The 13,404-nt window shown below is 35.6% G+C and overlaps 1 protein-coding gene across 3 annotated transcripts in view; it reads left to right on the plus strand.

The window, feature by feature from the left end:
- LOC126184894 (guanine nucleotide-binding protein G(I)/G(S)/G(T) subunit beta-1) overlaps nt 1–13,199 on the plus strand; it is a 70,302-nt gene extending 57,103 nt beyond the window's left edge. For all 3 annotated transcript variants that reach the window (XM_049927525.1, XM_049927527.1, XM_049927526.1), the window contains exons 8-9: nt 3,711–3,927; nt 8,368–13,199. In XM_049927525.1, the coding sequence (XP_049783482.1) occupies nt 3,711–3,927; nt 8,368–8,474 (324 nt within the window). In that variant the 3' untranslated portion in view covers nt 8,475–13,199. The remainder of the gene's footprint in view (nt 1–3,710; nt 3,928–8,367) is intronic.
- Nucleotides 13,200–13,404: the final 205 nt, after the last annotated feature.

The following is a 13,404-nucleotide window of genomic DNA, read 5'->3' on the forward strand; positions in this document are numbered from 1 at the left end:
GGAATGTTGCCGGACTCGTACATCCTACACATCAACATGAATAGTCTTTGTTGCCACTTCCCCCAATGATTTCAGAAATTCTAACGGAATGTTATCTATCCCTTCTGCCTTATTTGACCTTAAGTCCTCCAAAGCTCTCCTAAATTCTGATTCTAATACTGGATCCCCCATCTCTTTTAAATTGGCTCCTGTCTGTTCTTCTATCACATCAGACAAATCTTCACCCTCATAGTGGCTTTCAATGTATTCTTTCCACCTATATGCTCTCTCCTCTGCATTTACTGGGGAATTCCTGTTGCACTCTTAATGTTATCACCCTTGCTTTTAATGTAACCAAAGGTGGTTTTGACTTTCCTGTTTGCTGAGTCTGTCCTTCCAGCAATCATTTCTTTTTTGATGTCTTCACATTTTTGCTGCAGCCATTTCATCTTAGCTTCCCTGCACTTCTTATTTATTTCATTCCTCAGCAACTTGTATTTCTCTATACCTGAGTTTCCTGGAACATTTTTGTACTTCCTCTTTTCATCTATCAAGTATTTCTTCTGTTCCCATGGTTTCTTCATAGTTACATTCTTTGTACCTATGTTTTCCTTCCCAGCTTTTGTGATGGCCCTTTTTAGAAGTGTCAATTCCTCTTCAACTGTATTGCCTACTGAACCATTCCTTATTGCTGTATCGATAGCCTTAGAGAACTTCAACAGTATCTTGCCATTCCTTAGCACTTCTGTATCATACTTATTTGCATATTGACTCTGACTAATGTCTCAAACTTCAGCCTACTCTTCATTGCTACTATATTGGGATCTGAGTTTATGGTGCTCCTGGGTATGCCTTACAAGCCAGAATCTGATTTTGGAATCTCTGTCTGACCATGATGTAATCTAACTGGAATTTTCCCATATCACCCATCCTTTTGCAAGTACACAGACAGATTTAAACCTTAGTAAATGATGATGATAGAATTGGTAATGTTTTTAAGGCATAATGCAAAACAAAACTTCATACTTGGAATATCACAAAGCTTACAACTCCCCCACCCCCCCCCCCCCCCACCCCCACCCATCCTTGTCACATGATGATGCACTTTTGTTGACCCCTCCCTCCCTTTTAATGTGTGATGTAATTTATTGATCAAATCAAAGCACATGTGTTAGTTGGTAACTATCAGCTCAGTGGTTGTCCTGGAATAGTAGATAGGATCTCAGATTTGATGCCAGGTTTGTTCTTGGAAGTTATTTTCTTCCACATACCACTTTTCATCTCTGTAAATCTTTACTAATGTCCAGAATGTCTAGTTGTTAAAGTTCACGACTCAGTAAAACTAAGTTGTAAGGCACAGTATGATATAGCTGTCACTGCATTATATAAGGAGCCTAAAACAGACGACACTGCTTTTGTTTGGAGAAGGGTCTACAAAGACATTCCATTAACAACAATAAATTACAGTAACTGGAGTTGTGGTGCAATGAGGGCAGAATTTACAGTCAATGTGTTTACGTAAAAATGGTTACAAAATTGGAATAAATTTTTTGAAAACATGATTCTCTTTTCATTTATTTTGGTTTCTTTTATCTACTCTTAGTATTACCATTATTTCACGTTCCACGAACAAGCGCTGTACTTTCATTTTATGCTTAACTTCAAGGAACTCTACTTCTTGTGTAAAAATTGGCATTTCACATAGAGAAAGTTTTCTGCATTTTTGTTTTCAGGATTTTATTCTGACACTGTAGGTTCTGTAACAGAATCCTGACCTGCAGGTTGCATATCTGCGTAGAATTAGATTTTTCAGTTAAAAACATGCAGTGTTCTGCTGCAGAGTTTAACTTAAACTATTATTCTTATCAGCTCAATTTAAACATCCTCTCCTGTTAGTGTCTTAGAGTAGAACAATATTTTCGTTTGAAGTTAGTCTTCTCCTCGTTTACTGTTGCTGTGAATCATCTGCAGCCTTCAGTGTTGTGTGAATGTATATCAGAACAAGAAATGAATAGGAACATAATGAATAATATTGTAGACTGCCTTTTACATGGCAAATTTATTTCACAACATTCATCAGATGATTTTAAAATACATACAAACAAACATGCGTAACTTAGAGATGAAAATCTGCATCATTGTAAGGGGCTGGAAATGGAAATAGTCTAGCTTCAGTGCTGAAATTAGCTTTCGCCCCCTTACCATAACAGTAGGCCTCACAAAATTACCACCTCCAGCATTTCAGCTTCAAAAAATTGACACAATTTTGCTATAGGTTACTTAGCACTTCTAATTACATGAAGATGAAATTTAATAATTGTGTGCTGAAATTATATGTTGGCATGCGTGAATGCTTTCTTTGTGCATTTCTTGATATTGTTGCAAAACATTTTAAAACTTGTCCAGTCAAGATTTGTCCCTATGTTCTGTGAATTACGTAACAGCATCCTCTTTCCACACCTACCCTTCATTGATCATTGTAACTTAATCAGGTTTTTGCCCTCTGTTGTGTCTCTATACTGACCCAATAAGAGATCCAGCAATAAACATTCTTTGGCTGGGGAGAAGTTAAAAGACTGTGCAGTTTTCTGCTTACTTTTCTTGTACTAGACAAGATACATTCAGTGGTAAAGATAGTGTTGTATGATTAATATCTGTGGTCGAAGCATGATAATCGTGTAAGTAGCTGATTTTAGTGGTGGTGCCAAATGTGTTTCTTTCTGATGTAGACCAATACTGAACCTCATTCAGTGGTTCAGAGTTAAGTGTCAAAGCAGACTTTCTGAACTGAGGTGAAAATTGATCTCCAGGTAGTGATGTTTGTACAGTTGGCTCTAAATATCTCAGTGGTGTAAACTTAATAGCAATGTCACTGCTCACGTTAAAAGTGGAAAACGGATTTGATAATAAAGTTAAAATGTTTTTGTAGTATAGTATACCTGCAACTAATTTTTCACTAAACATGTCTGTGGAATCAAAGGTGGCCAGAAGAATTAACTGAAAATCAATTTGAAAATTCACATTGTATTTGTCAGACATTTCATAGTATTGGGAAATTGCTAAAAGGCTTTTGTAGCTGCATTCTGAATTATTTTATGTTCCCCTAACAGATTTAGTAATAAGTAACTAATATGTTTTCTTCCAGTGTTTTAGCTGTGAACACAATTTTTATCAAAATCACAATAATTATTTATTATTAATGTCATTAATGAATGTGTGCATTGTGAGGGTGCAATTAAAATAAATCTCTCTGTGTAGTAGTCTCTACAAGAAGACTGTGGGTGTACATCACATACAACTCTCACTTCTCACTTTTATGTGATCAAAACTTTCTGCTAGAATAATTACTCTGGAAAATTATACTAGAAGACATTGTTAATTTGTTCCCCAAACTAATAACCATTCAAACAGAGATTCTGAACAAAGCTTCGAGAAGGTGAGAAACATTTTTCTTTGCAGTCAAAATTTTTGTCAGTTTTTTATACTTGAAATTTGGAGCTATCCACCCTATTCGTGAAGTCTGTTATTTCCTAAATATTTCATTATGGATAATTATAGAAATTGTACAGATATAGCAGCACTCCAGTGAACGCAACTTAATGTGTAGTTGTATGCCTCTCGCATTTAGCAAAACAGGGCTCAAGGCATACGTGCACTTCAAAAAATTCAAAGAGCGTAATAGTAAGTTTTTCTCAAGGCTTGATTTAATTTTTATATTTTATTTTTTGCAGTTCTTTCCAAATGGCTATGCCTTTGCAACAGGCAGTGATGATGCGACATGCCGTCTATTCGACATTCGAGCAGATCAAGAATTAGCAATGTATTCTCATGATAATATTATTTGTGGGATTACATCTGTTGCATTTTCAAAGTCTGGTCGCTTACTGTTGGCTGGTTACGATGACTTCAATTGTAATGTTTGGGACTCAATGAAAACGGAACGTGCAGGTAAGAAATCATTGAAGATTTGATATTGAGAGAAAAGTTTTGCCTTGTGGAGTATATTCTGTTGTGGTATTGGTTGCTGTAAAATTTGAAAAGAATTTACTTCCATAAACTTAAGCCAGTGTTTTCATAGCTTGTATAATGGCATTCACCAAATGTACATACTCTGTACCTGCAATAGAAAATAATTTAACAAAATTAAGTGGGATAATTCTGTTACTACAATATCTAAAATGCTTTTGTAGTTCTTGCAGATGCAAGTAATTGGCAGTATGGGGGAGAAATGGTTAGCAGCAGTATAGAAAGAACAGTGTGGTTGTAGAGGCAAATAACATGGTGCGAAGTGTTATTCTAATAAATTATTTCATATATTAGTGTTTCAGCAAAACGTAGGAAAAACCAACAGCACAATTTTGACTGGTAAAATATATTGGGTTGGTGCATAGGTTCATAGTGACTCCCCGTAAGTTTAATAAATGCAACAGATACACATAACATAGGCTATAGTTGCCAATAATATATTCTCCTTGGCTATTTACAACAGTCAGCCAATGCTGGGATAGCTTTTAGTTTGCAACTGTAGAAATCATGTGGTTTGACAAGCTGTGTTTGGGATGCATTTTTATCTGGGAAGGAAGTTGTTTGAAAATTGTTAGTGGAAAATGTGAAAATCTGAGAGCACGAAATCAGATAAGGTGAGTGCAGAATGACTTCCCAGCTAAACTCCTGTATAGTGTTTTTGTCAGTTTAGCAGAATACAGGTGGGAGTTACCGTAGAGTAGCGTCACTTCATGCAGTCATCTTGGTCATTGTTCTTGGAGTGCATCTCCAAAATGACTGTTATATACAGTAAATGTCAGCAGTGGTAGTTACATCTTGTGGGGAGCAATTTGCAGTGCACCACACTATCACTGTTCCACCAGATGCGTCATGTTATCTTCTGTGGATGGGTGCAGGTCTTTGTACTGGGATGTGCTGCTTTATTTGGGACAACCATTCCTTCCTTTCCCTTATGATAGCATAGAGACACCATTTCTAGTCGCCAGTAAGTATACAGGGTGGGAGATTGGTGTCATTCACAAGCCAATTGATGATGAGCCAGCAGAGGTGCACACGTGGCCACTCACTGATTTTTGTGATTATAGTTTAGAGCATGTGGTGCCCATACAACTTCCCCATGTATGCAAGTGTCGCATGATGCTGGAATTATCAGTTCATACCATTTGCCAGCTCTCGAGGACACTGATGTGGATCGTCGTGGATTAATGCGTTTAAGTGATTATCAAACCCCAAAGTTCTTTCCTGGATGTGGAGAGTATCTAATGTGAAAATAGTTGTCCTTAAAGCGAGAGAACCATTTTCTTGCAATGCTCTGTGCAATGGTACCAATTCCCCTACATGGTGCAAATGTTTCTGGCTGCCTCTGCTGCTGTCACATGCCTATTGAACTCAAACAGAAAGATGTAACAAAAATTCAGATTTCTCCACTCAGCACCCAATTTCCAGTTTCCACGGCTCCACTCATTAGTTTCAAATGACAATATGACAGAGATGCTGAGTTGCAGATAGGTGCTACAAAAATACTATTAGAAAGTGCGCTTCGTAAGGCAACAGGAGACACAGGAAAGAAGAGAAAGGACGATGGACACTGAGTGTAGTAATGCATTAGAAAATTTCTCAGTTTTTTGTTGCATCTATCTGTGAGTCAGCATCTTTATTATATGGTGAGTAGCAACTATTCTTTTCGGTTTATTTGCTATAATCTGATTAAAGTTAAATGATAGTTGACCTTCACGCACTGGAGCTGATTCCCTCCAGTCAGAGCATGCATCATGATGTCCAAACCATTCACTGTTGTCAAGCTGCCACAACAATTAGTTGGTTTCCTTGTCCAGCATTCTTTCTTGGGGACTGTCATAAGAGTCGGAAATACAAGAAATATCTGCAGAGTAATAGCGTAATTTAGTGGTTAGCATAGTAAACTGATGGGTAGAAGGTCTTAGGTTCAAATCCGGTCAACTGCAGTGAAATTTATTAGTTTTTAATCTAATCAAAGGAGTTCATTATGCTTATCAATTAAGTGGTTTCTACATATTTTTTATTTCTAATACTTTGCAGTGTTGTTTTCATCATCATATTGACTTTCCTATCTGCTGGTTTTTTTTCCTTCCTATCATGCATATTTCGTTTCGAATCTGTATGTCGCCTGTAATCTGCATGCATGACTCGCCATCGTCCGGTAACATGGCAGTTCGTGTAGCTATTGTGAGGATAGTTTCAGGTAACGAATGACATAGAGAAATTAGTTTGCTTTTAACGGTGAAACTGACATTTTGGTCTAGAGTTGGCTCGTAGAGGTTAGCCTTATATGCTGTCGAGGAAGGGATCGTGATTTTAGTTTGGCTGCAGATTATTGTTCACAGATCCCTGGGATGTGTGGCAAGGGTTTCAGTTCAGGGCTACAAAACCCATTGTCTGCCACAGTTCAGGCATTGATCACTTACCATCAGTTTTCAACCATGTCTCTCAGATTTCCATCATACCTGGCATGGCCGGTCTCAACTTTGCTCCACGTTAAACATTAACAGCATTTGTTAAGTGACCTACCTTGTTTCTGGGTTGTCTATAACTGAGCAGTATCTGGCAGTGGATGGGGCAGCTCCGTAGCTGCAAGTGACCGATGTCAACTATTGAGTAACTGTAATCGGACTGTGATGCTACCTTATGCTTTGTTCTTGTGGATTTATTTGTTAAAAATTCCAGTAGCTTTTGTTAAGTTTTGTATAACCATAAGAGAAGACATTACAACTACTACATTAAGTGTTTCGTTGCACAAATTATTTGATGTAGAAAATGGAATTTTCTATAAATAGGTGCAGTGCACCAAAATTGTTCTATAAAATTATGAACTGTGCCTTAGTTTTTGTAAGCACATTGAAAGAAAAGTCTGTAGGTAACAAAAATGGCTCACTGTTATTAGGCTGTAGTAGGTACTGTAAAAGCACTTCCGTTAAGCCTTATGTCCCAAGAACTTCGGACTTCTGAAGAGCTGCAATTTTTTTCCCATAGTCAGCTCCAGGATTGTAAAAACAGTTTTATGATAGTAACGAATTTATTCGTATGAACTACTGATTACCAAATAAGACGTGTTTACATATTGGTAGCTCTGAAAAGATTAAATCCCCAGATAAATTCTGAAAACTGTCAAAAGTACAGCTGGTGGGCAGCTTTGTGTATATTCCACATTTCTTGCAACAGGGAGTAGTATCAGTTATCTATAAACACATTTGCACTTCTGTTTGTCAATGCCCAGAATTTCAACATTTATGTATTTGCACTTCATACAAATTAATTATTCTGCTACACTTCCATATTGATTGCAACAACACAGTTGGCATTAGTTTAGTTCACATCCTCAATTAGAACACATTTCACTTCATTTTTCACTTCCAGCTTATCATTAGGCCATACTGGTATTCAAAGTTCTTTCTTCACACTGTTGACATAAGATTCATTTGCATGCATTTGTTGTGTGTTTTTCATCTGCACAGAGAAAATTAACCATAACTGTAATTTCAAATTATTAATTCAAAATGTGTTCCTGGTATCCATGTTCCTGCTTAACATTCACGTTTTGTCAGCATGAATCGTGTCAGTTGTTAAACACTCGTTTCCCCCTAACATCATACATGATGTACTGAAAAGGCTTTTCTTGATTTAAATTTTCCTCCTTTCTGATTGACAGTTGTTACCTTTAGAAGTATCATTAATGTACCATAACTGATAGACTTTCCCCAGTTTTGTACACTCATTCATAACTACTTTTAAAATTAATGTATGTTAATTGAATTTGCTATGCTCACAGTGAAATGAAATGTAGATACTCAGCCTTCTTTGTATGTTCCAATTGTCAAGAGAAACCACTTAAGTATAATCTAAATCTTTTGCAATCTAGATGTTTTGCAATGGAAATTTTGCCTCTATCAAAAAAAAAAAATACTAAATGCAATTCTGGAAACTGTTGCACTAATAAAAACTGAAAGGCAAATCGTGGAAGTTACGTACATTGGTCAAGTGAATAGTGCGTAGTGTGTCAGCTATCAGTAGCCATCAGTGAAAAGTGATGAAATTGAAGACCTCAAATTATTATTTATGGTGTAGGGCACTGAAAATCCATAGTAATTTATGCTAAGTTCCATTACGTGACACTTGGATATATTTTCTGTTAATACTTGTGCTGTGCGGTAACTAAAATAAAGATATTCAGATATTATGTGCATGCAGTGTAGAATTGTTAGCCAGTGTTTCAAACAGTCTGTCTGTTGTGTACATATAAAGACCATTAAAATGAAGTGGACAGGAGTTACTAATTATGCAGAGTGTAAAAATGATTGTCTACTTCTAAAATTAACTGATGTAATTTATGGTAAAATTATTTTATAGGTATCCTTGCTGGCCATGACAACAGAGTTAGCTGTCTAGGAGTAACAGAAGATGGAATGGCAGTGGCAACAGGGTCATGGGACAGTTTTCTACGAATTTGGAATTAAAGCTGCACTGCAGAAATTGAGAAATCATTCTAATGTGTTATTGGCATGTAATTCATTTTTAAATTAATTGCATGGAGAAAGAGGACAGTTATAAAAAGAACAGAATCATGTAGGAAGGAAACCAGCTTTTGATTTGTAGTGCTAGAAGCAAGAAATAATGCATTTTGTTGTTTGTTTGTGTGTATGTATATCTGTGTGTGTGTGTGTGTGTGTGTGTGTGTGTGTGTGTGTGTGTGTGTGTGTGTGTGTGTGTGTGTGTGGAAAGGAGCGCACACTGTTTATAGGATGTTAAACTTAAGTTATACCAATGTAAAGTGACCATTGTACTGCATCTTGCAAGTTGCACATATTTAAATAACTTCTCTGTGTTTTGTGAATGTTACTTTCAAATAATCTCATTTAAGTGTATTAATATTCTGAGGGACTCCAGTGTTGGGAGATTTCTTTGGTTAGGCGTGTTAAATGTATGCATGACAACTGTGTACACTTGTATTTGAATTTACTACTACCGCTGTTATTATTATTATTATTATTATTATTATTATTATTATTTAACTGAAATAGAGTATAGAATAAAGGTAAATCTGTTAATACGTTCTGGTTGCAGCTTTGTATGAGAGCTTGGATCGACAACTGCATTGAATGAATACCAAAGAGAATTTTGAAGAAAGAATGTATTTCCAAATGTAAATGTTAGTTTTCTCACTGAAGCTTTCCTCCCCTGTCAGTGTGTGTTCACAGTGTGTGCCGAAGTGGCATTCAGTGTTTCATGTAGTTGTATGTACTAACATTATATAGACTGCTTTTCCACATTAGGCAGGTGATGCTATCAGTGTTGTCATAATTTTTGTATCCCTTATGCTTAGAATAATAGGTTGCATTTTATTTACTGTTAGGCAGAAGCAGCTTGTGAATTTTCAAAGCTTTGTGGCAATGTAAAGATATTTAAAATCAGGATTTGATATGAATAATTCTTTAGGCTAAATTAGGATACTATATGGGTGGCATAAATGTAAAAGTATAATTTGTGTCACTGGAAATGACTTGTATTTTCTGAAAATCATGCTCTTCCTGTATATGGAAGTGCTTGTAAGCTTGTAAACAGTTAGTAAAAAATCTTTGCGACTGCCCCATCCCCTCCCACCCTCTCAGCCCCAACATACATCATGAGGCTTTTGGTATGTGCTGCCAGTTTATAAATGTCTGACAATTTTTGACACTACATCATAAAGTCAAGGTCACTATGATCGTATGCATTACTGCAGTAGTATATTTTTTGGTACATCTGTTGTATATCCAAAGGTGCATGTAGTGAACTCTTGTCGTGTTTAGTTCATTTGTTTGTACTGTGGTTAATGTAGTCCGCAGGTAGCTCCAGACCATTTTTGGTGTTATGGAGAGCATGTGTGTAAATGTTCGGCTTCTATTGTAGAATGTGTCTGTCAGTAAGATGTGTATAAATTAAAAATATGGTTTATTTTGCAAACCAGATTTCAAAAAATTTTCTACTCTTTATCAGAAGGGCATTAATTATGTGAGCTGCACAATTAGCAACACTTAAAATATTGCTTGCTGTTGCAAATTTAATTTCATGTGGTTCATTTCACATTTGATAGGTGTGAACTTTCTTTCAACATAGTATGTCCCACAAAAATTTCTTCAAAAAATATTTATCTGTGTAATTAGTGGTACCTCATTTCAGTATTGATTGTAAATGTATTGGATGTTGTATCTTCAAGCTAGGGATGGTTTTGAACTGTAAATCATCTGTTCCAATATTTAGAGGAAATCCTTTGTATAGATAGCTATTTAATACCACTGTCAGTGAATAAATGTCACTGGTTCTCATAGTTTATGTCCTCTGCTTGTCATGTTCATTACATGTCAGAGGTTTGCTCTTTATCTTCCTGTACTTAGCAATATTAAATATTCTAAATTTTCATTGTAACAAGACGACAAAAGTACTGCCAGTTTGGTGCTTCATGATAATTTGTAAATATAATATTGAATATGGAAATACCTTTAATGAATGGTAGGTCATAGTCAGTACAGAGTCACATTAGTGAAATACGTATGTTTGAATCAGTCATGGAAGCTATGATGAGCTGCATTTACAAATGTTAACCTCATGGTGATAGCAAGATAAAATACGCTTAGCCTACTAACATGGCAACATGTAGAAGAGCGCTAAATATATTTCTGAACATAAATTTAATCATGTCACAGCTAATTTGATTGCTTTATAATGAAGTTTCCGTGCCAGCAAGTGCAAAATGACAAAAGCATGCTGCACACTGTAGTACCAGAGTCAAGTCAAAGCACTAAGTTGTGCTTTGGAAATAATGTTAAAGCGTAATAATTACTGTTAGGCAACTTGTGTATGAACTGTACTGCTTGAAGGAATGCTATGGTTTAATTTGCTTTCTGCTTGTAACATCTACTGTGTAATTCACTGGAATTTTATTATTGAAAGCATGTACAAACCTAAGTAATAAAACTGCAGTCATTACCTTGCGAAGCATCTCTCTCTCTCTCTCTCTCTCTCTCTCCTTCTTCTTCTTCTTCTTCTTCTTCTTCTTCTTCTTCTTCTTCTTCTGCTTCACCTTGGTTTTGCATGTTAGTTGGTGTATGCAGGAGATATTTACTGAATTAGTTAATAGATTGTCTGCACTGCTAATATTATTAGCATTATGTGACACTTAAAATGACAGAAATGATCACATGAGAGTTCCAGATGTCTGTAAGATTTTTTTAAATTTCATGCAGTTTAATTTATATTTTCTGATATTTTTTGTTAATTTGCCCATGATTACATCAGAGAACTTGTAATGGTAACTCAGTTTATAGTTGTATCAGCACAAAAAACATGACCAGTGTTTAACTGGATGTTTGCACAAAATTATTTAAGTAAATTTAGGTGGGAGTGTGTATGAGCATCCCTTACAGTGCATGCAGCTGTCATTTCAGAAGTTGGTATTGTATGAAGGTAACATCTGTTGAGGCCATGAAGTTACATACAACTTAAATGCAACTTGTATACCTTCCTTTGTGTGATGACATGAAACATTCAAAACACCAAATAAGGGTTTCATTTACATAAGATATAGATTCTAAAGTTTTACTATATTTTCGAGGTGCAATTTCTACCTTAAATTTTAACACTATTTAAACAAGCTGTGGGCATGCAACAGATATTGCCTGTCAGTTTGATAGTGTGGTTCCTCAAATTGTCTGTCTTAATAGAATATTGTTCTAAAATTTGCACAATGAATATTCAGGTTATTGTAACACCAGTGTTGTTTAAGGCACTCAGGTTACACTGCAGAAATAAACGAATTCTGATTGTCTTGTGTGCAGTCAAGAGTTATGAAATACAAAAAGTTCTAAAAGTTGCTGTTCCCATATGTCATACGCTTAGCATACTGTAACTGTCCCAGTGGACTTTGTCTTAATGACTGTGTAATGTTGTGAAGGATGTGTCTGGATTCACTGTAGTTTAATTGCATAATGTGACTTTTGCATTATGAAATTCATAAATCTTTAAAACCCAATATAGTTAGTGTTAAAATTTTGAGCAGTGAGTTGGCTGGGTATTGTAACAGTCGCCTCTTCAAATTTCTGGATAGCATATCCAGTACATTGCTAATTAAGTTCTCATTCTTTTGATTAGTAGTAGTGTTAAATATTTTGTGAAATCTTTAGTCGGTAATCAGCTTGTCAGGAAATAAATGACAAGGTGAATTGCCAAATTGTTTGACAGAAATCTTCCTTGTTGTAACCCTAATTTTTGAAGCAAAGATACTACAGCATATTAAATCTTTTGCATCCTTCTTCTGTCTCACAAACTTGTACTAAAATTTTTCTATATTACAATAATTACATGGTATCTCATTACAGGAATAGAAGCTTATAATCTGAAGTGATTAATTTTCAATGAACTGCAACAAATTTCTTTGCATCTGTGATGTGTTTTGTGGAAAGTATTTTGCTTCCATAACTGTGATAGTTAATGCAAAGCTCATTTAATTGTTGTCTTTGAACATAGATATTTTCATAACCATATACAAAATTTTTGGTTTACTACGCTTTTTAACAATACAATGTGGGTCGGTGTGACAGTATATTTAATCCTACTTGAATTCAAAGTAAACACTGCAGCACATGCTCAGGGATGTGCACATTTATTGCACAACAATGTAACTGCCCAAAAATCGTAGTTTAGGATTATGTGTTTACTTTAATTTCAGGTTTCATTATCCTTTGGTGTCGGGTTGTTTAGTAGTATGACACTTGAATACAAAAATGACATTGAAATAAGTGGACCATATCCTGCATTAAATTTGAGCCATGAAAGCATTTAAAAGTTCTTCAGCCTTTTGCTGAGAACAGTATATTCTGGTGGTCAGGTTGCCATCTGAACTTACCCAATCTCTCTCTCTCTCTCTCTCTCTCTCTCTCTCTCTCTCTCTCTCTCTCTCTCTCTCTCTCTCTCTCTCTGAATCTCTATCTATCTCTATCATAGCACAGTTGTGACTTTGAAGTGTGGACTCTTGTGTGGTGCAGTATGTTGCAGTTGGTGAACATAGTAAAATTTCCTTTACCTATATCATATGGATTCCAGTCATGTATTTGTGTTCCAAGCACAAGTTCTGATATGAATGAATTATAATCTAAGTCTTGTGAATAATATGTACTCGACAACTGAAATAAAGTTTTGAACAAGTTTTTAATTTTTTACTTAGTCACAGTATTATGTATCTAACAAAATGAAAGTAATGTGCTAATGCATTAACTGGATAGGGTCAAAACAGAAGACAATTACTTTCTGTATATTGCATAATGGATTGTGGGTACTTACTTCACTTTACAGAGGGGCATTGTGTATCGTAATTGGAAATAATCACCAGTATAAAGTTTGTTAAATTTGTTT

This window comes from Schistocerca cancellata, chromosome 4, assembly GCF_023864275.1.
Source record: "Schistocerca cancellata isolate TAMUIC-IGC-003103 chromosome 4, iqSchCanc2.1, whole genome shotgun sequence".
In the NCBI taxonomy this organism is placed as follows: domain Eukaryota; kingdom Metazoa; phylum Arthropoda; class Insecta; order Orthoptera; family Acrididae; genus Schistocerca; species Schistocerca cancellata.